The 21717-nt window shown below is 42.1% G+C and overlaps 1 protein-coding gene across 1 annotated transcript in view; it reads left to right on the plus strand.

Moving 5' to 3' along the window:
• The window catches only part of fbn2b (fibrillin 2b), a 57599-nt gene that overhangs the window by 16802 nt on the left and 19080 nt on the right, over nucleotides 1-21717 (plus strand). The window contains exons 6-11 of the mRNA XM_070908345.1: nucleotides 7853-8050; nucleotides 11014-11139; nucleotides 15702-15827; nucleotides 19794-19946; nucleotides 21063-21293; nucleotides 21432-21575. Coding sequence (XP_070764446.1) covers nucleotides 7853-8050; nucleotides 11014-11139; nucleotides 15702-15827; nucleotides 19794-19946; nucleotides 21063-21293; nucleotides 21432-21575 — 978 coding nt within the window. The remainder of the gene's footprint in view (nucleotides 1-7852; nucleotides 8051-11013; nucleotides 11140-15701; nucleotides 15828-19793; nucleotides 19947-21062; nucleotides 21294-21431; nucleotides 21576-21717) is intronic.

Below are 21717 nucleotides of genomic sequence, written 5' to 3' on the forward strand. Positions count from 1 at the left end.
AATCTTCCTTTCTCCAGTCTTCTTTTGTGTTGTGTTCGCTTGTTTTCTTCCCTATGTTTTTAACTGAGGCTACCACTTCATCAAATTCTATATTCTTTTCTAGCCTTCCTCACTTCCTTACTCTCCGTCCCTCATCTTATTTCTCCATGAAACTCTGGGGTCTTGTTTTCTTGGAAAATACAACATTTTGGGGGTTGAGTTTGTCAGAGGGAGCCTTAAAGACATCTGGCAATAAATACACCCCCCCCCCCCTCTCCCCCAGCATCCCCACAGGACTGACAGAATAGAGTTTCTTTGTCAAGTGATCGTGGACATTTCCTGATGAGGAGTGGAGCAAGGTAGGGAAGAGAGAGAAATAGGGAGAGAGGGAGAGGGATGGAGGGGAGGAGGGGGGAAGAAACGAGGGACAGGGTGAAAATGAAAATGGACTCCCCAGCTGTGTACACAAAGCCTGGTGGAGGGGAGTACAAACACTTGGAGGAATGGGAAGACTGCTGGGCCTGCAGGTATTCACAGGGGAAACACTTATAAATCTTTGTTTGTGTGTGTGTATTTTTGGTGCCAAATATCCTTCAGAGAGAGAGAGGAGATAGGCTAAATTTGTTAAATTAACTCCATAACTCATAAGGAATCGTATTAGTGACAACAGAAATAAAAATGATCCTAGCCTCTGTGCATTGGATATGAAAATAGAAAGTTGGACCTCAACAATTTGAATTCAATCAGCTACAACATATTTATTTTTGCTTAACGTGTTGTTGAATCTTTAGCAAACAGGTCATTAAGGAAATTTGTCCTTCAGTTTGTGTCATAGCCCAGGCTCAGTGAGCTAGAGGGAGACACACAAGATTTAAAGTAATTTAAACAAAGTTTTAATTGAAACTAAGACAAAGGCAAAAGTAATAAATGAATCTGTAGTCTGCAAGTCAGTGGTGGATGCAATGCTGAATGTATGTGTGGTGTTGTAAAGGCAAAACCAAGGGGTAAACTAAACCAAAAGGCTAGATGATGATGGTAAGAGAGAGAGAGAGAGAGAGAGAGAGAATGAGGAGCCAGCCTAAATAACATAGGCCCAGCCTGCCCAGGTGAAACGCATCAAATAGAATGGCTCCACCCATCTCTACCTGCATGCAACCTGCAAAAAGAAAACACAACACAGCAGGAGGAGCACTGACAGAGTCAGAGGCTGTCACAGTTTGCCAGAAAACAACTTAGCAGAATTGTTAGCACACTGACCAGAAAACCATCATTTTCAAATTTAGAGACTTAATATCCTCTGAGATATTCAATAATTTTGATAAATGACCTGTGAATTTCTTTAATAAGTGTCCCTGGTGTAACCTCTGGCTCTGTTGTGTATTGTGGTTTGAGAGTTTGTGTAACTGAGTCCGTGAGTCAGTAGATTTACTGCGTGATTCAGTGAGAAGACAGCTGATGAACTGTGATTATGTAGGAAGTGAAAGTCAACCAATATGGGTGAACTGGGTGTGCGGGATGAAGTCGTCATGGGAAACCCTGCATGTTTGCGTGTCTGGGGTGTGTGTGTACAGTTTCTTGTGTGTGTGCGCCTGCGGTTCCCTGACTTTGGTTAGGGTTAGCACCAGAAAGAGTTAGAGTTAGTCATTCCTCCTTCGTCAAAAATGATTCCCACCATCTCTTGTGCAACAGCTATACGTGTGAGTGTGTCACCGTTCTGTTTCTGCATATGTGTGCATGCATGGATACCTATGTCCATACCTTCATGTGAGTTTGTTTTTAGCCATGCTATTGGTGTATCTCTATGGTAATGTCCCTCTGCCTGTCTTTCGGTTTGTCTAGACTGAAATATCTCAACAGCTCTTGGATGGATTGTCATGATATTTGGTACAGCGTTCATGTTCCCCAGAGGATGTATTCTAAGGATTTCAGTGATCCTTTCCTTTCCTTTAGTGCCAGCAGCAGGTCAAGTCTCGACATCTACATAATTGATTGGCTCAACATTTTGTACAGACATTCACGTTTAATTATTACAAACAAGAGCTAATAAGAAAGCAGCACAAGTAACAGTATAGTTCATGTCAAAATAAAAAAATAAATTCTGGGCACAATTTTCTCTCGGCCCCCTATATCACCTATATGAAGCCCCCCCCCCCATATAGCCTCTGTGGTCAGTCCCAGTCCCAGCCTGCGGCCCAGTCCAGAGCAAATAAACCGATAATCGCAGAGGAGCAATTTTGCCCCCCAGCAGGCGGTGACGTCAAGGGCATTTTGAGGTGCTGGAAGCGTAAGCGTAAGTTGTGCTATTTCTGCTCTATTGACTCTGGACAAGAGTGGGCTGAACATGGCTGGACAGGATGGCTGCGCTGGTGGATGGGTGGGACTCAGGGGCAGGCACGGGTCACTCTGTGGAATAAATTCCCAATGACAATTTAGTTTGAGTCAGCCAGTTCGGAGCCATGCTAAATTTGATTTACAACAAGTCTGTAAATTATATCCTAATGCAGCATGACGTTGCCTCATAATGTAGACCCCATATGTGTGTTTTCCACATGCAGAAATGTCTGCTGCAAGACACACAATGAACCTTATCAAGCCACAAAGGAGCAAATATCAACTTAGAGTCAAAAGAACTGGCTAAGAGTGTTTTAAAATTCTACAACGCTGTTTTAATCCATGTCTGGAAATGTGTCTCACTGGGCTAACATGCAGTAATGAGCCCTGTGCTTCATCCAGATACTATGTATGATTATGTGCTCTGAATTAAATCATCATGTCGTGTATTAAGTGTAATTAGTAACGTCACATTTCACAAGCTGTTTTTACTGTCTGCTTTTCATGGGGGCACTAAATGTTTATGATGCGTCTCCTTAGCTAAAGGAAATTATTCACCAGTGCCCAGGCCAAATTTAGAGGCTCTAGTTTGTTCAAATCAATATTTGAGTAGCCTCACGGGATGGCGATGACGGCTGTCCTTGATCCGGCCTGATGAAAAATGGGCCGATTTACTCTCGCTGCACTTAAGAAAGCACTACAAAGACTTCCCCCTCACCGAATAAGTAACATGTCCCATGAGTGGTAGTTGTTGATGGAGTCTGGAGCCCACTTGCCCGACTGTGTTTTTGCCTGGCGGTGTCTGCATTCAATGGAGTCTGCGTTATTGTTCCACTGCTGGACGGCATTGTGATGAGAAGTTTCCCAAAACAGACGAAAATAACTGCAGAAGTCAAGACAGATTTTACAGTACAATGGGTGAGATACAGAAACAATGACTTAGGAGAGGAATTACTTGATGCCACAAGATATGAAGTCACAGTTCCAACAAGTATAGTTGTGCAAAGTTATTATGAAAACAACTATTTTTGATCTGTGTATATTTTTCCATGTAGTTCATGTGTGTTCTGTGCAGTATATTTACCCTCACACACAGCAGTTAGCTCAAGGCTTCAGACTTTCAGATCTTGGTAGATTGCTGAGGGCTTATGTTTCCCATTGCCATTCTCCCACAGTTGTTATCCCCTGTGTGTGTGTGTGTGTGTGTGTGTGTGTGTGTGTGTGTGTGTGTGTTTGTGCTGTGTTAAACATTTTGTCACGTTTGGGTGGCTGCTTTTGGTGTGGACGAAATGAAAGGAGCCGAGTCCTTGAGGAATGATTAGGGATAAAGGAAAAGAGTGATTTCAAGCTTGTTGATAATGGCGCTGATAAGACTAACAGAGACTGCTATGGTTGGCTATAATGAGGATAAACCTCCCAAACACACAGACGGGCACACACACACACACACACACACACACACACACACGCACACACAAACAAACAAGCCCGCACATTTGAATCATTTATTTATATCCACATCAGGAGAAAGGACACATGAACACAAACAATGCAATGCAATCAGAAATTCCACATGACCCGCCAGACATGTGCTCAGTATGCACACACCAACCAAAAATTAACACACAGACACACACATTCACACACGCACACACACATGCACACAGGATAATTAGAACATTTCTCCATTTCTCAACAGGTGAGTAACGGCATGACGTTTTGGCTCAGAGTAAATCTTCCAGCTGTATAAAGTCTAGAGAGGACATCCGGTTTGAATACACATGCATGCTTACACACACACACACACACACACACACCCAAAGGCAAGTGTGTATGTATATATATCTTTTCTTTATTCATTTGACTTGTTGACCTCTTGTCATACGAAAGTATGTATAAATGATGATAGCTTCATTTCCATGTGATCAACTCATATTTCAAGTGTCTTATCTGCCCCGACCTCCTCTCCTGGGAGTTTTATAAATACTTCAGCCGTTATTAATGAATATGAAATGGGATTTTCCTTCTTTTCTTGTGCCATTTCTCTTTCCCTGTCCTCTCCTTCTAGTACTCAGGTCAATGCCCTGTCCCATCTCCCCCGATCCCACAGCTGGACTGGGTTGATGGGAAAATGTTTGCCCAGAAGGCTTTGAGTTCCAGACAGGATTAAATATTTTTTCACCTCAGCCTTTATAGTATTTTATCTTCCTTTAATCCAACTTCCATCAGAGCAAAGAGTAATAGGCTTTGATGATTTTTTTTCTGCAATACCAGATTCTTATGTGGTTGGCTTCACTACAAAAACATCATATGTGAACGGTCCGAACCCGTTAACATCGCCTGATATGACTGTCTGGCTAATTTATGTGGACTGATCTAGGTGAAAGGTTACGAGTGCGTCTGCGGCTTTAAGCAACCTCTGGGCTGTGTTACAACTGGCAGCGATTCCTGGAAACTTTCATTACAAGTGCTGATGTTTATCAAATAAAAGTATTATAAACTTGTAAGAATGTGAAGACTCCATTAAGTCTAACACAAAGTTTACTTTCTCTTTCTCATTATCAGAGGAAAAGGACTTCATTGTGATGCATGCTGGTTCTGAGCACAGAGGTTATGAATGAAACCGGAGACGTCTGGATGAGACAACAGTGGATTTGGGAGTAAGGAGTCGATAGAGGACAGAGAGCAGAGAGGATCTCTGAATGTTTTTGATCTATTGAGCAATTTAAACACTAATTAGACGAAATTACTTCCGAATGTTGTCAGCAGGACCGAGTCAGGATGTTGGATTGCTCCCTTGTACTAACCTGCCCGCGCCCATGTTCGCACGTGTTCACTGAATTTACATGCATAATATACAGATGTGCGTACCACACACACACACACACACACACACAAACACACACACGCACACACACACACACACACACACACACAAATATGGACCAGACAAACAAAAGCCTGAACACATGGAGCTCACACATTGATTGGGACATGGTGAGACAGGCAGCCTTTCACTGTTTCTTATTTGGTGCTTTTAAAGAAAGCTGTGATTGCCGCTCCAGTCTTTTGTTTGGCTCGACGCTGCAGCTCGGACAGATGCTGTGTTTTCTCTCAGTCATGTGTATTTACACAGAGAAGTATGTGCATTCTTGTGTGTACATGCGTGTGTAAGAGAGAGGACGTTTGAGAAAGCATGTGCATGCATATATATATATATATATATATAATTTAGCACACATACACTGTTGAACTTGGCTGCTGTGTGCGACTGTCTGGTGCTGCTCCTCTAAGAGGGGATGCTGTTGATTTTATCTTAAAATCAAAGACTGCAGGATTGGAAGCACCAGACATTTTTTGTCCTTTGGTTTTCCTTCTTATTTTTTTCTTTTTTACTGTCCATTTTAACTGTTTTCAGTGTAATTATTGAATCAACTAGTCCCAAAACAAGACTAACTGTAGATTGTTTGATTGTAATAAATAGTATTAGCAGTTGCTGTCAGAACATTTATGTTGGTTTTAAAGGATAAGGCTGGAAATGTTTTATATTTCTCTTATTGTGTGTCACAGACAGGGAAGTGAAAGGTAGTAAAGTTGAAAAGTATTGAGAGACGGACTATAGCATTGTTGGTTTGGGTCTTCTTTTATTGTTGTTATGTTATTTAATGTAAATGTGTCAGAATCAGAGTAAGCAGGGAGTATTTTGCTTCTGCGTGTATTTGTGTGCAGGTGTGTATGCAGATCTTTTTGTACTAGAGCTCAGAACATGAGTAAACCCATGTGGTGTATAGGGGTTAGGGTTAAGGTCAGCCACTCCACTGTGCCAACCAGGCCACAAGGAGATGGAAGATCAAATAGCGGCTGATAGGCAGGCAACGAGAGAGAAGACAGGCAGACAGGAAGACCTAAAGTGGGCAAAGAGAAATGAAGACAGATGGACGAGAGGGAGAACTGGCGTGAGCCCCAACCTGCGCTCTGCATGCTCAGTTTGACCTACTTTACTTTCCTCTCTCTTTTGCTTTTTTTTTCTTTCTTTCTGCGTCTCCTACTCTTTGCCCCATTCTCTGTGATCCCCTTTCATGTAGCACAAGGAACTAATAAGTCTAAAGAGGGACTCCCACCAGACACCACCACTGATTCCTATCTTTCTATCTCATTCTGTCCTTCAGAGCTGAGCAGGCCGCTCTCTTTCTCCACATCTCGCTGTCACAGCCTTGGCTAGCCAACCATGCAGTTTGTCTTTCATCTCCACTGTGACAATCTAACAATCGACTTTTTTTTTTTTTTTTAATGAAGGCTATATTAAGTTTGGCGCCACTGCAGAGAACTTAATAAGGGTTTCTCCCACAAGGGAAGCCGTCATTAGGCTGTATGTGATTGAAAAGACGAACACCGTATTGCTGAAATGGTTTCAGCATGAGGTCATTGTGCCTGATTTGTGAAGTGCATTTAACGAGATTATGCCACGGTTTCACTGGCAAACGGCAGCGCAGCAAGGAGCCAAGGTGATCTCTGAAGATAGGGACATTTTGTTCTCATAATATGTTTGCTAGCAACATGTGTTTGAATGACTTTACTTCCCTTTATCTTCACTGTTGTTACCATCCTTTCCCAAAAGATTAGAGGTGCAATTTGAACACGTCTGTCTGCATTCCACGAGACATTTGTGTTACTTTTGTGTTATTGGCAACACATGTGTGACTGCGTATGTGTTTTTGCAAAGTCACACAAACGTGCATTGTCCCAAAGATGACATACAGATGCATTAAAATGTCCCATTCATTTTTAGAGTGAATGATTGTCATGGGGTGATTGTTATTGACGACCGCGCTGCCATTAGCATATGGCAGCGTCATATTGATGGAAACAGAGACCACCACTGTTCAGCCCACCACCAACTCCTAGTTAAAGTACAGGAATGTGCTTCAGTATGTCAATCCAATGGGTTAACTTATTATCACAGAGACTAAATACATGGCAGTCATTCCAATCCTATTGCTAAGTTCCTGCTGACAGAAACAGTGTGGATGTGTTTTGCAGTTTAATCAGAGCAGGTTTAATTAGAACATGCCTGAAATCACGTGCTCTGACGTGATTCCTTATGTTGCTACCAACTCTCATATTGTTCCTCTTAAGTCCTGGGGAAACCTGCTACTTGTAAATGCTCCACTTTGTAAGCCGATTGTGCGCCCAAAGAGTAAACACTTGAAACAACTGAACTGTGAGGACGTGTTTAAAGGTCCAGTGAGTCATGTCTCTGAACTCATCGTCTGATGCTGTGCCAACCTGTTTCCACATCCATTCTTCCATTTGTTGTTTGAGTCAAAAGAAAGACAGAGAAGATCACTGACTCAGTTAGTTGGATATTACAGGAAATATGCCTTCTCCGTGAAGAAGAAATTTTCTCATGTGCTTAATCTGGTTTCATTTAATGCTCCACCAGATGTGTTCGTGAAAATTAATCATAGTTTTATCATTCAATCAATCAAATGTTAAATCAGTCACTAACTAATGAAGGATTCGTGCCTCTTTCCCTCCACAGACTACAGGACTGGGCCATGTTTCACCCAGGTGAACAACCAGATGTGTCAGGGCCAGCTCAGTGGAATTGTCTGCACCAAAACCCTCTGCTGCGCTACCATTGGTCGAGCATGGGGCCACCCCTGTGAGCAGTGCCCCGCCCAGCCACACCCCTGCAGGCGAGGCTTCATCCCCAACATCCGCACTGGAGCCTGCCAAGGTCAGATTGGAGCACATGTGGAACTCTCTCTCTCTCTCTCTCTCTCTCTCTCTCTTTCTTGTACACACACCTGGCTGATCTTCTTCAACTTTTTTGTAACAGTGATGAACAAGGACACACATAACACTCTTGAATGCGCATACGCAGCCACACACGCGATCACCACAAACACCGTAACCATTACTTTATCCGTCATCATCTCAGCAGCAATTCCTGCTCACAACATCCTCGAGCCAGTGTTAACAACACCAAGGATGTTTACATGTACACAGTAGGCCGGATACTAGCTCGTATTTCCCTGTAAGGTTATTCAGCAGAAGCTGCTTACATTTATCTCCATATCCCTGTGTAGGCTGCAAAACTTGTAAACAGTGAGCTTCAAGTGTATTTATTAGTGATTATCAGCAGGTCCCAACTGCAGCATCAGTCTTTCATCAGTCAAAATGTGAGTTTATCCTCACCTTGCATCCTGTCACTGAATGATATCAGAACAAAATCTGAATATTAATTTGCATTTATTAGGCAAAGCAAAGACACACCGTTAATTGTATATACAGTGTTCACTCACAAAAATAACACTTAATCATTCTTGAACAGGTAAAATACAGACATAACAGAATTCAGCTGCTCCGGCTAAATTGGTCCAAAAGATTTAGATATAGAGATTATAAGGGAGATATTGAGGGAAATATGAACTGAGATTGACCTTCTTTCATCAACATTCCTGCTGCTGGTGTCCCAGAACCCCCTCAGACTAGACCAGACTCTCTCTGCATGCCTCTCTAATAACCTATGGCCCTGACCAGACTAAGCAATAAGACTGCATCAATATATGACACATGTGGAGGTCGTGTCCCTTGTTAAATGAGCCCAGCCAGGCTCTTTGTTGCCTCAATCCAGCTCCTCTCACACGGACACCCCCAGCACCACCCTGGGCAGATTGTGATGGTTGATGTCTAGCTGAAGCTGTCACAGAGGGAGACTGTTGTCTTAAGTATTTTTGTGCCAATGCTCATAACACCAGGCCACCCTTCAACAGTATCAAAGCTAAGGACATTAAGTTCATGTATTTATGCTGGGTGAGCTCATACTTGTTAGACATGCAAATTACTTCATGTGGCCTTGAACAATATAATTTTTATGTTGACAGGGTATATGTAAAAAGCCTGGTTCAGGCATCTGAATCTCTGCCCACATCTACCATTCGTCCAGCGATTCAAATAATGAACAAATGAAGTGAAACAAAATGGCCATTCAGTCTGCTTATCAGGATAGTATGTTGAGGTAACTGGCTCTGTTTCTGCAGGAACTAAGCTACCAAAACTACATATATTGTCACATTGCTATTTATTTTGTCAGGAGCCAGTCCATCTTTGTGTGCATGCGCCTGCTTGGTAGTTGCATTGCACCAAACCCATTTGTCCAGAATTGGGTGGAGTGATACTTATTTTGTCATGAAATTATGCAAACCAGTAATTTTCATGGATTTAGCTAAAGTGAAGGCAAAGACACAGACCTGTCTTATTTGTGCTTTTTGCAGGGAAAGTATGTAAATTGAGCTAGATGGACAAAATATCATTTCAATGTAATGCTATGTAATTTATCTCTTCAACATGTAAAGTGCTTTCACAAAAGTTTTACAAATTCAGTTTATTTAACTTTTGTTCAGGAAAACGCTAAATTAATTTATAAATGTTATATATTTAAAAAATTACACAGCTATATGTAAGTTATTTATGAGTTTTATTCAGTATTCAGTAACTGGTTTGTATTCAGCTCCACAACTTCCTTCCTTTTTGACGTGGCTGCCAGGCTGCTCATATGTTAGAGGTATGCCAGTGTGAGACAGTCATTTGTCTCACATACCTCCTCTCTTTTTCACTGTATGTCTGTGCTTCCCTCTCTCTCCGAATCTCTGTTTCTGTCTTTTCTCCACTCTCTCTCTCACACACACACACACACACACACGCACCAAAGACGCCTAATCGCCAGAGAGCCTAGAGCAACGTCTTGCTGGCAGCAGTACAAAGCACACCTGACCATGAATCCAAATGTAAGGACTGCTCTCCAGGCTCCACATCAGGATGTTGGCTGCAAGATGCTTTCCTTCGTTCTCTCTCAGCCTTTGGCATAGAGAGTTCCTCAACACTAGACAGTATTTTCAGAAAGAGATATTTAATGTATTCAAATGATTAGAAACAGGCTGTTTTTTAAAGTATAGCTGCACACTCACAATGCCTGGACCTTGCTTAGTGACTGGCGCTGAGGTGAATATAAGCCCACAAAAAAAATAAATTAGGAGCACACAAAGAAATTCAGGAGCACAGTGAAAAATACCCACGCTGCACCTTTAAAACAAGATTGCTGAACAATAACAGTAACAGCGGGGTTGGGGGGGTTACGGTAGGTTGTAATCTTTACTCGCACACTGCTCATGAATTATTTTTCCGGTTCGCACATATCTATTTTTAGGGGCAAATGCAAGTGAAATACTCGCACTATAGAGCCCTGTATCCACCGCCCACTGACATGTCCCCAATACTGGTAAAAGTGACTCACATTCAATTCTGGGAAAAACGTACATTTAAAAAGCTATTTCCTGTTCAAACAAGAGCTGAAGTTGGTTTCTTTCTGGAAGTGGACTTAGACATCACAGCCAATGCCAAGTTACTACTCATTTCTACCTCATTCCCTTTGCAAAAAAGTAGAATTAAAGAATGAAGAACAGTGTTTTAGCTACAGAAAGTGTGCCAGAAACATGCTATAAAACGTGCTTTGAACCATAATTAACTAATATAAACTTTATTGTTTGAAGTCATTTGTAGCTTTTGGTGTATTACAAACATAAGCTGCTGCATCTCTTAACCCAATGCTCAGCAGATGCCAGTAATTATTAGAACCTGTGTTCTTATCTGCTTTTACCTCTTCTCACCCATTCCTGTGTCTTTCTTTCCTTCTCTTAGATGTGGACGAGTGCCAGGCAGTGCCAGGTCTTTGTGCCGGAGGTAACTGCATCAACACTGTGGGATCCTACGAGTGTAAATGTCCCGCTGGCCACCGGCAGAGTGAAACTAGCCACAAATGTGAAGGTGAGTCTGAGTAATGAATTTAACACCAAGAAAGACAGCTTCATAATGAGGACCATCTGTATTATGGTCACCATATAAAAATGTATGGCCATCAGGTCTGCCTAACCCTGATTAATAAAGAGACCATGAGGACTAGCGGCTATCTTTGATGTGCTGCCATTTTCGTCTAAATTGCTAGATGATGAGTGACGGGAAATATTAATACGGGAGATAAAGCAGCGCCTTACAAGAAAGAGGCAGTAGGGCGGTGAAGTAAGCAGGGAGACAAGTTCCCATCGTGGTAAACATCTGTCCTGCTGAAGTGTCCCTGAGTAAGACATTGATTTCCTGCTGCTTCAGGGTTGCTGATCTGTAGCTGATACTCTTAACGTCTTTATAGAGGAGGAAAAGAGGAATAAGAACTTCGCTCTGTAGGAATCAGTGTTGTAATATTACAGGTTTAGGCTGTAGCAGTGAGTGCAACTGTCACATGTATTCCTCAGGCATAACAACAAATGGGTCGCTAACGATTTCACGACATGAAGCGAAGAAAACCAAGCTAATGTTTTTTGAAGCTACAAATTTTATTATTAACTGACAGCTAATAAGTACAAGCTGATTGTTAAAAAATGTAATAATTGACAAATTATCGCGAAATAAAACCTTACTTGAATGCAGAGTGTTTGAGTATGTTAACTTATCGCCAATAGAAAGAATTCAGTGGAACTTAAATTGGATTTTGTTGAGTTAATGGTGAGAAAGTATTGGGCTGTGCTCTTTATGATAACTGTGGGTTTACTGGGATCAGTTCACAAATCTCTTTGGGGCGTTCAGAGTTAAAGAACTCCGGACGTGTGCACGTAAACACACACGCACTCAAGAGTACTCAAGAGTGGATTCACGTTACAATGTGTTGATTGGGTGGAATTTAAACAATGCCCAGGCTGAACGGTCTGATAGTTAGCCAGGCAGGGGTTGTGTCACTTGGACTGAAGCCGATGTGTTCTTAGTCTTTAGGGAGGATTACAGAAAGCTCTTAAACTGTTCCAGCCAGATGACATCTGTTCTACTGAACAAGACCAAGGCTGAACTGGCTATCGCATCGTGTATCAGTGTATGAATTATTATTCAAATGAATGAACTTGTAGCATGGCAAAGAGCTGCACCAGATACAGGAAGAATACAACGGTTTATATTTACTGAAAACTAGCATCTCCACCTTCAGATTCATGAGAAGCAATTACTATGACACACACAAAAAGTGATTTATGTTGCAATGAATGAAGGAGGAAATGGGGGGGCGGGGGTAAGGGTTGATTCACCAGAATCCCTGTTTCAGTTGTGGTTTTGGGTGAAAGCCACCAACAGTTCAGGACTTACAGTAAGGAGAGAATGAGATGCTGAGCACTGCTCAGAGAGGTTTGGGTGTGGATGTTACATTCCAGCTGGTACTGAACAGCACAGAGAGGGCTGAGCAGTTATATATGCGACTCAAGGACACTCTGAGACAAGGTATAAACATTGCAGGAGCTCAGGATTCTTCCTCCCCCCTGCTCACCAAATGTTTCTGAAAAAAACTGGCTCCTGATGATCATGTGGTGATTGATGAGATATAGGGAGAGAGAGGGAAAAAAACAGCTGGTTTTTAGAGACCCGGAGGGTTACTTGGGGGTAAGGGCCTCTTTCCACCACTTTATACAGTGTTAGCTTTATTTTCTTCAGCAAAGGTGATTGTGGTCATAACAGGACTAGAGCTGCAACTAATGATCATTTTCATCCTTGAGTCATCTCTCTGTTACTTTGAATAGTAGTTTTAAATAAACCCAGTGAATTAGTTAAATTTACACGTTTAATCTAAAGGGAAAAATGTTGTTTCATCAACAATGATGACGTTAAATTACGTTAATCAATGATGAGATTCGAAATTCTCATTTTTTCTGAAAAAAAGCAGCAAATCCTCATATTTTCAATGCTGGAACCAGCAAATGTTTGAAGTTTTTGCTTGATAAATAAAGTGAACAATTAATCGATTAACAAAATTGTTGTTGATCAACTAACAGACAGAGTCAGCATGTCAGCATTTCACAAGACAATAAGACTCTTTAGTTGAAACAGCAAGTTGTTCATTATAACTTCTCCAGGTCAGAAGTTACATTTTATGGTAATTAATAAGTATCGACATACATTATTCAATTCAGCAAATGGATTTTCAAAATCATGTGAATCCTTTGCATTAGTACATTTGTTATATTAGAAATCACGTTCCATTATTTTCTGTTTTTCTGTTGAAAAATGACCTGATGCTCTGGTGTTCCTTCGTTAGACCCATGTAGAGTGAGGAGAGAAAGAGTTCAGTGTTTGTAAAGCTTGTAAAAGCAAAACAACAGTTGTGACGTGTATCATGGATCGGCAGGAAACACACAGTATGTTTAGTGAAATCTCACAAACAATCAGAGCAGGTCCTTTGGGGAAGGTTTTTATTGAAATGTCCTTTTAGCTAATGCACAAACAGCCTCACTTAGAGCTTTCACAGTGAAATTAGTGAGGTTTTGGAGCAGTTAAGATGAACTGTAGTTAAGATGTCATGGGTGTCTGATCGTTTTGGGCACAACAAGGCACCTGGTTTTATGGCCTACTTTTAGTTCAGACTGTGTTTAAGAGTCTCTCCCTTTTCCCCTCCTCCTCCTCTTTCTGCCTTTTCTGCTTCTCCTTCCATTTTCCTTCCATAAATACAGTCGTTTGGCTTAAAACCAGCTGTTAGCGCTGAACAAAGAAACACTTACTGCATCTGGGAGACTTTCTCATTACACACTCGGACCTCCCCGTTGCTCTGACGCTCACGCACTCATGCTGAACAAATACACACACACACACACACACACACAGTTTCACAGAACACATCAGTGTTCAGATCAGATGAAACAACAGTAACTTGCTAAATTACACACATACTTTATCTAAAATGTTCACATATTGATGAGCTAATGTTATGGATATGTACACACAGCTACACAAGGCAGATTTGATGGCTCAGTTGTAGACGTTTATCCAGGTGACACACATTTCCCTCCACACACACAGCCAGTCCCACAGCGCAGTCTGTGTGGAGCGTAATGTCTGGCGTGCTGTTGCTGCTGCTGACACAAGGTTTATTTGGCTGGGTTTTTACAGCCTCACCTAGGCCTTCTGCCGCTGCTGTCAGACAGGAGTCAGCAGGGGAAGGACAGCCTCATAGCTTCCCACGGCAGGCGTTACTACACACATCCACACCGAGACGCAGACACATGGATATAAGTTACACGCTCTTTACTCCTAGAAAGACAAACACTAACACACCCTTCACTTTTCCAACTAAGGACACACACGCACACACACTCATTGCCGCGCGCACCACTGCTGCACTAATGCTGTAATTGTGCCCCGCAGTGGTGCAGTAATTACGTATGCGTATAAATAAGCGTGACACATCATAAAAACCCAATACCTTCTGGAACTTCACTTTGGGTTCCCCGTCATGGAGCAATGAGGCCCCCTCTCACTGAATAATACAACTTAATGCCATCATAAAGTGTACCACACAAAGGTGGGCCCTGCCAAGTACCGTGCCCAGGTACTCTCAGACATCGCACACATTTCTGAGTCAAACCGTAGAACGTTTGAATTAGGTCAACTTATTCAGGTTTGTTTCTTTAAATACGGTAATTTCTTTCAATTTAGTTGCCATTTGTACATTGGGAGCAATTGTAGATACCACATTTGCACATATAAGCAAGCCAAATGCTGAGCGGTATACGGTATTATGTTTTGCCTTATTGCTGGGTTCCTTGTAGCTGGAATCATTTTCCTATCTTTTTCAGATTTCTGTCCACATTTGGGGTTCTCATAAGATTGCTTTGGTGTCTTTATTATTAAAGTTGTGTGTGTTGTCATTATTGCTCTGGGATTATTTTGCCTATATGGCCTGATCATTTTCTTTTTTTCACCTATGCCACAACCAAAAGGTTGAATAAAATACAGTCTAAAACTGGCTAAATTATTTTAAACCGAAAACCTTAGAAAGTGCTTGACAGTTTTCTCTGAGCTACAGGCACATTTCTGTCTTTTTGTTTTCTATGTAATTTGATTGGTTAGCGTGTTGTGAGAGAGGTTAACCTGATACATAATACATTTGAACTATTTTAGCATGGGTTGCCGTAGTAGGAATTATACATTGTTTAGTGCTGCTGCTGTTCTTCTCTCACTGACCTTCACAGTTTAGACTGTTGGATTGTTCCTGCCATTTACATGTCACGGCTCACAAGCTTGAGTTTTAATCCTGAACAGAACGCACCAGAAGTGAAGTAATTCTACTTTGGTGGACTGCTGATCCATTTGGTTTGCTTAATTTTTCCTCAGGGAGAAACTGTTGCTCCAGTGCAATAAAGTTTTACTGCAGCGTGCTACTGCATCTTTCCAAACAAAGACATTTTGAACATTGAAAAAACGTTCTGAGCTGGAGTGAGGCGTACTCAACAGATGTGTCCAGTGATGGGATGACCTGAGATATCTATGAATGTAACTGTATGTTTGTGTGTGTGTTTCAGATATTGATGAGTGCAGCACCATCCCTGGTGTGTGTGATGGAGGTGAATGCACCAACACTGCGGGTAGCTACGTCTGCACCTGTCCACGAGGCTACATCTCCAGCACAGATGGCTCCAGATGTGTGGGTGAGTCTCGCACACAAATACTCAACACATCTCCAACATTTCTCTCTCTCATTTGTGCATTTCCTCACCCCCTGGCAAGCTGAAAGCCTCACATCTGGCTGGTAACGTCCCTCCCTCCATCACTGCTTCCTGCAAGTGGAGTTCTGATGAGTCAAGCTGGCCTGCAGACCTGTGGTCACCATGTGCAGACAAACACACTTGCACGCACTATTTGGCCTTGACAGCTTTAATCTACTCTAATGCTAGTGCCCCTCTGACTCATTCACACACATGCTGACACACATACAGTGCATACTTTACTGACATGTCCCATGAAACACTACCAGGTGTTAATGTATTCCTGCAATCCTCACCCCTCATGTCAGCCACAGTGAAACACAATCAGGTGTTAATATATTATTTCAAGATTTAGCCCCAAAACGGACAGCTCAGGGTCTGCCTGTTTCACCCTATCAGCATCACAGGTCCAGCTCAACTCTCCTCCAATAATAGCTCCTGTAGCAAAGTGAAGCCTCTGGATTGCTGTAATTGAAAATTCTTGTTTCCTCACGGTTATATTGTAGTTTCCGTGAAATTCATCCTCTGTGGAAAATAATGAGCTTCTCTGTTTTTATTTTGGAAAAGTTTGAAAGGAAATGGGTCGAAAATACCAAGAAGAACACGTGCACATACATAAACAGGGTGGGGGCTGATCTCACAGGTAGTGTGTGAGCTTGCCTGTCATGTGGTGAATTGTTTAGCTTCAGTGTAACAGGCACATGGTGTTGTTTTGTTGTTTACGGGAAAACAAAGAGGAATTAGAGGAAAGAGGAAAACAAAAGACTGTGGAACCAATACACTCTATAACGTCAAAAGTATTTGGACACCCAAATATTACACCACTAAGTGATTGTTCAACATCTCATTTCAAAATCAAGGGCATCAATATGCTGCTGTAAAAGCCTTTTCTGTTCTGGGAACTCATTGTTCTATAGACGTGGCATTGTGCACCAGGGCATCTTTTGACAGGAAAGGACCTTTTACCAGTCACGTTGGGAGCACAATATTATTCTATTATAAAGCATAAAGATTTTCCTTAATTGGAATCAGGTGCCAGCCCAAACCATGAACAATAGTTCCAGAAATGCAAAATATATGTAGGCAGGAGTGTCTCCATACGTTTGGCCATGTAGTGTACACATGTAGGCACTGGACAAGAAGAAGAAAATGGCATGGTAACACAGAAAGGCAATGAAGAAAAATGCAAAACATAATTAAACATTTAAAACAGTTTCAAGTAAAAAGAGTAAAAAAAAATAGAAAAAAGATCAAAATTGGTAAGAGGAAAGACAACAGGCAACCTATGGCAGGAGACGAAGAACAAGAAGATGAAGAGGTGACAGGTTGTGTTTTCTTAAACAAACAGGTGAATCATTGGAGAGAGGAGTGAAGGACAATCAGGATCATTAGAAATAAAGTACCAGCTGGCAGCCTGGTGTGCCTGTGTCAGTGTGTGTGTGGGAGAAAGTGGATTATACATTGACACAGTGCTCCAATCACCCAAACCCAAAAGTTCTCCATCTGTCTGCCTTTAAGCGTGTCCATAATTTTCTTTCCCACCCTTTCCACTGTCATCCCCTTCCTTCTTCTCTGGCCCTGAAGAGATATATTACTCTCTATATTTCTGTCGTTCTTCTTCTGTGTGTGAATCGCACCAAAGCTCATTCACTCAGCTAACAGTTCAGTGATTTACAGTAGAAAGTTTCTCCGTTTACTCTGGAACTGTGCACGTTTCCATCTCCATTTGGATCTTTTCTCCCGTTCCGTCTCCTCTGGCTGTCTTTGTCTTTTTTTAACTTTTTATCTCCTAAACTGAAGCATTCTCGCACTCTCATCCTCCTTATCTATCTTACCGTTTCCTCTTGGAACTTGTTTTCCCTCCTGTCCTCTGACATCTGGATCCTGCACCTCGATTCCTTCAGTTGTGGTTTCCACTTTGCTCTTCTACCGCCTGCTGAAGGGAGAGAGAAAAAAAAGAGAGCAAATATAACAGGTGCCAGACACAACCCTCATAAATCCTTCCTCCGTCTCTGTCCCACTTCCAAAATGGACAGAACTAGATTGGGAGGAGACAGAGGCAGAGATAAGTACACCCACACAAAACTAGACTAGACATCTATATATTTATAGAGAGAGAGATTCCATACCAGGATCCTGGAAAGACAGATATAAACTCTGCACACAGACTTTGATTACATTTCCTATACTGTCTGATCTCTTTGCCTTTTTTGTGGTGAATAAAAGAGAGTAAATAGTTTTTATAGGGCTGATTTCTTGCTCGCTCGCCTTCATGTTGTAGAAGCAGGATGTATAGTTCTGGTCCGAAGGCTACGCTATGTAGGCTCTAGGTGTCCTGGCCTGTGTTTTGTAGGATGTACTGTACCGAGGTGAAGTAGGCCAGTGGGAGTAGTTGTGGGGCCTGACAGTAATCAGAGCCTAATGCCTTGTCACACAGTGGAAGTTTGAAAAAAAAAAAAAGACCTGTCCAGTCAGTCAGTCTGTAAAAACACCACCTCACCAAATGAAAGCATATGCTTGTGTAGTGGAGCAACACTACCAAGCAAACCACGGTCTGGATCCAATTTAAGTCATCATCATCCTCATCAGCAAACCCCCCCCCCGCCTCCACCCAGCCTCGAGCTCAGCCATTCCTATGGGATGCTTTTTAGTGCGTGTATTTGTGTACATTTATGCGTGTATGTACATATTTGTACAAGCATATGTCTGTGTGCCTATGCATGTTTTGTGTGGATATGTATGGGAATGCATATCTGTTTGTGTAATTGCATGTAAGTGTGTGTGTACTGTACCTTATGTGCTCCCAGACACAGCGCAGCCCCTCATGTTCTATCTAATTGGCAAGAATTGCTCCACATGGAACTGATTAATTCCAGACTGCTGGCTCATTAGTGAGTTAATCGACTTGTGCTCCCCCCTTCTTCATTCTGCCTTTCCTTTTTCTCCCCCTATTTTCTGTAGATGCACTTAACGTTCTCTCTCACATATGTTGTTCACTTTCTAAAATAATACACAGGCTTTATCTCCCACTAACTCCTGCTTTTTTCCTTCTCTTGGTATTTTCCTTAAATACCCGGAAACCCCCTGTCTTCCTCTACATTTACCCCTTACACACGCTCTTTGAACCCCAGCCCCCTCTCCTGCCCCATTGACCCTGACCTGGAAAACTGTAACAAATAAGACCTGCTTTTGGAGGCCCTTCAGATTCCTGCAGTTAGTCGAGACCCCAGGCAACCTTTCCCACTGCCAGCCCATAAAGAAGCTTCCTCCCCAGCCACCATGGAAGGGCCCTCTGACTTACTGCACTGCTGTTTTGAGAGCGGTGATTACCTGTAACCTTTTCCCGCATATAATGCAGTGTCAGTGATGGAAATAGTTCTTAATCTGTTACTTGAAGTCCTGCATTTAAAGAGTAACTAAACACCAGACTGAAAAGCAGTGTTTCACTGCCCTCTCTGGTTGAAAGTCTATTTATCTCAGTGGTTCTCCAACTTTTTCTGTCATGCCCCCATTCAAAAAGTGAAAAATATTCATGCCCCCCCACCATACGGGTTGAATTATTATCAGTCATTAACAATACTGGGGGAGCAACAAATAAAAAAGGAACAAAGTTGAATTTGATTGAAATTAAACAAATGATTCAGGTCAGCTTCAGCAAACATTTGTTTTTTTATTTCCCTACATAAATCATGTTCATTCAACTTAGTTCCACTCCATATTTTTCCCCTGGTCATCCATACATACATAGGACCCAAGCAAACATAAGATACATAAAACATAATGAAATACATGAAAACTACATCAGCCATGTGTACTTTTTTATTTGACTTCAGTTTTGATGACCTTTTGAGCATAAACGTATGTTGCTGCTGTCTTCTAATTCTGTTAATGCGTCTCTTCTTCCTTCAGATCAGCGTATGGGCACCTGTTTCTCTGCTCTGGCTAACGGCCGCTGTGCTGCAGAGCTGAGTGGTCAGTACACCAAGATGCAGTGCTGCTGTGACACAGGACGCTGCTGGGCTTTGGGACAGATCCCTGAGATGTGCCCTGTCAGGGGGTCTGGTGAGTACACACGAAAACAAGGGAGGACGTTTCAGTTGTTGACAAACACACATGGTTGTAACAACATCTACGCTAGCTGATCCCAAACAAAGTGATGGATATGAGCTTGAAATGGATAGAACATCCATCAGTTTCTTCCTCTGTTGACAAAAAACTGGCAGTCCCTACAATAGATTGTCTATGACTTGGCATGAGTTGTGGCAGTAAATAAAGCCGTGACAGCGTAAATGTTTCACAAGCCAAATGAGTTTAACACATTTAATGTTAAACTATACAAGACTGATGCCGTTAGACAGAGAGGGAGGAGCCTCCACTCAAACTGATGAGCATGATGTCATGAGCACAAACCAAACACAGAAAGATGGAAAAGATTTGTGCGAAGATAATGACCCTTCATCTCCTCTGTCGAGCTGGAATTCAGAAAATAATTCCTCTGCGTGAGACCGTGTGATCCATAACTGATCCGTTACTGATCTTCTTTCACTGTGTGTGTGTGTGTATGTGTTTGATTTATTGTGACTGTCAAACTAAGAGAAGAACATGCATACATACAAACATACAGTGCTGTACATGTATACGTAGAGATATACACACACAAATACATATAGTACTCGCATAAATACATTCATACATACATACAAACATACAATTAACTAATACACTAGACTTACTGTAACTACATGCCAAAGCAGAGTAGAGTAGGTCATTTTGCATGCACATTTTTCTCTTATTACTTGGTCAGGCTTTGCTCCAGTCAAAGCATATCTAAAACCAGTAAAACTCGTACAGTTAGATGGTCAATTTAATAACAAACTTCAGCAAAAGAACATCAAAATTTACTGCAAAGTGCAACAGCCTTTGTGAATTCTGCAGTTCCAGGAAACAGTGGGTATATTTCAAGTGCATACACTGTTGGACTTCGAGTGGTCAGGGTGATCCAAAGTGCTTTTGACTCTGAATTGCTATAATGATCTGCATAAATTAAACACAGAACCTTTGTTGGCACAAGCTGATGAATACGTTCCTCCTCAGTTCCATCTGGATGGTAACAAATGAAACATAACTTTCAGTTGAATGCATCCACTGACTTGTTCCCTGTGATCTCTGTCTCTCTAGACGAGTTCAGGCGTCTGTGTATAGTGGGCGTTCCCCAAGGTCTCCCTCATGGCTACCCTCATGGCTACCCCAACACCAACGGCAACGGGTTCAACTATGGATACAAGTTCCCCAGTGTACCTAACGGTAACGGTAATGGAGGCATCGGTGGCAACGGAGGAGGAGGCTTTGGAGGGAACGGTGGGAGCTTTGGAGGCAATGGAGGAGGACTTCAGACCCACAAACATATAGGTGAGTTGCTCTGTGGATTGGAATTCATCTGTTAAATGGCACGAGATAAAAGGGCTAATTTCTAGAGTTGGAAAATGATCTGGATAAGTTGTATTTCTATGTTGTATTGTTTTGTTAATGTATATGTTGTATTCTCAGGCACGGTTTCTGTGAACGACACCATTGACGTGTGCAAACATTTCACCAACCTGTGTCTGAATGGACGCTGCATTCCCACACCCACGAGCTACCGCTGCGAGTGCAACATGGGCTACAGACAGGATGTTCGCGGGGAGTGTATCGGTAAGAAACTGTATACTGTGCAAGTGTTCATGCAATGGTATTCAGTCAGTTCTCTGAGCCACAGACACAGTGACTTTGTGACACTGCACTGCCATCTTCTGCCTATTTAAGGAACTTAATGCAAGTGTAGGTTGATGCTTGC

This window comes from Enoplosus armatus, chromosome 7, assembly GCF_043641665.1.
Source record: "Enoplosus armatus isolate fEnoArm2 chromosome 7, fEnoArm2.hap1, whole genome shotgun sequence".
Classification (NCBI taxonomy): domain Eukaryota; kingdom Metazoa; phylum Chordata; class Actinopteri; order Centrarchiformes; family Enoplosidae; genus Enoplosus; species Enoplosus armatus.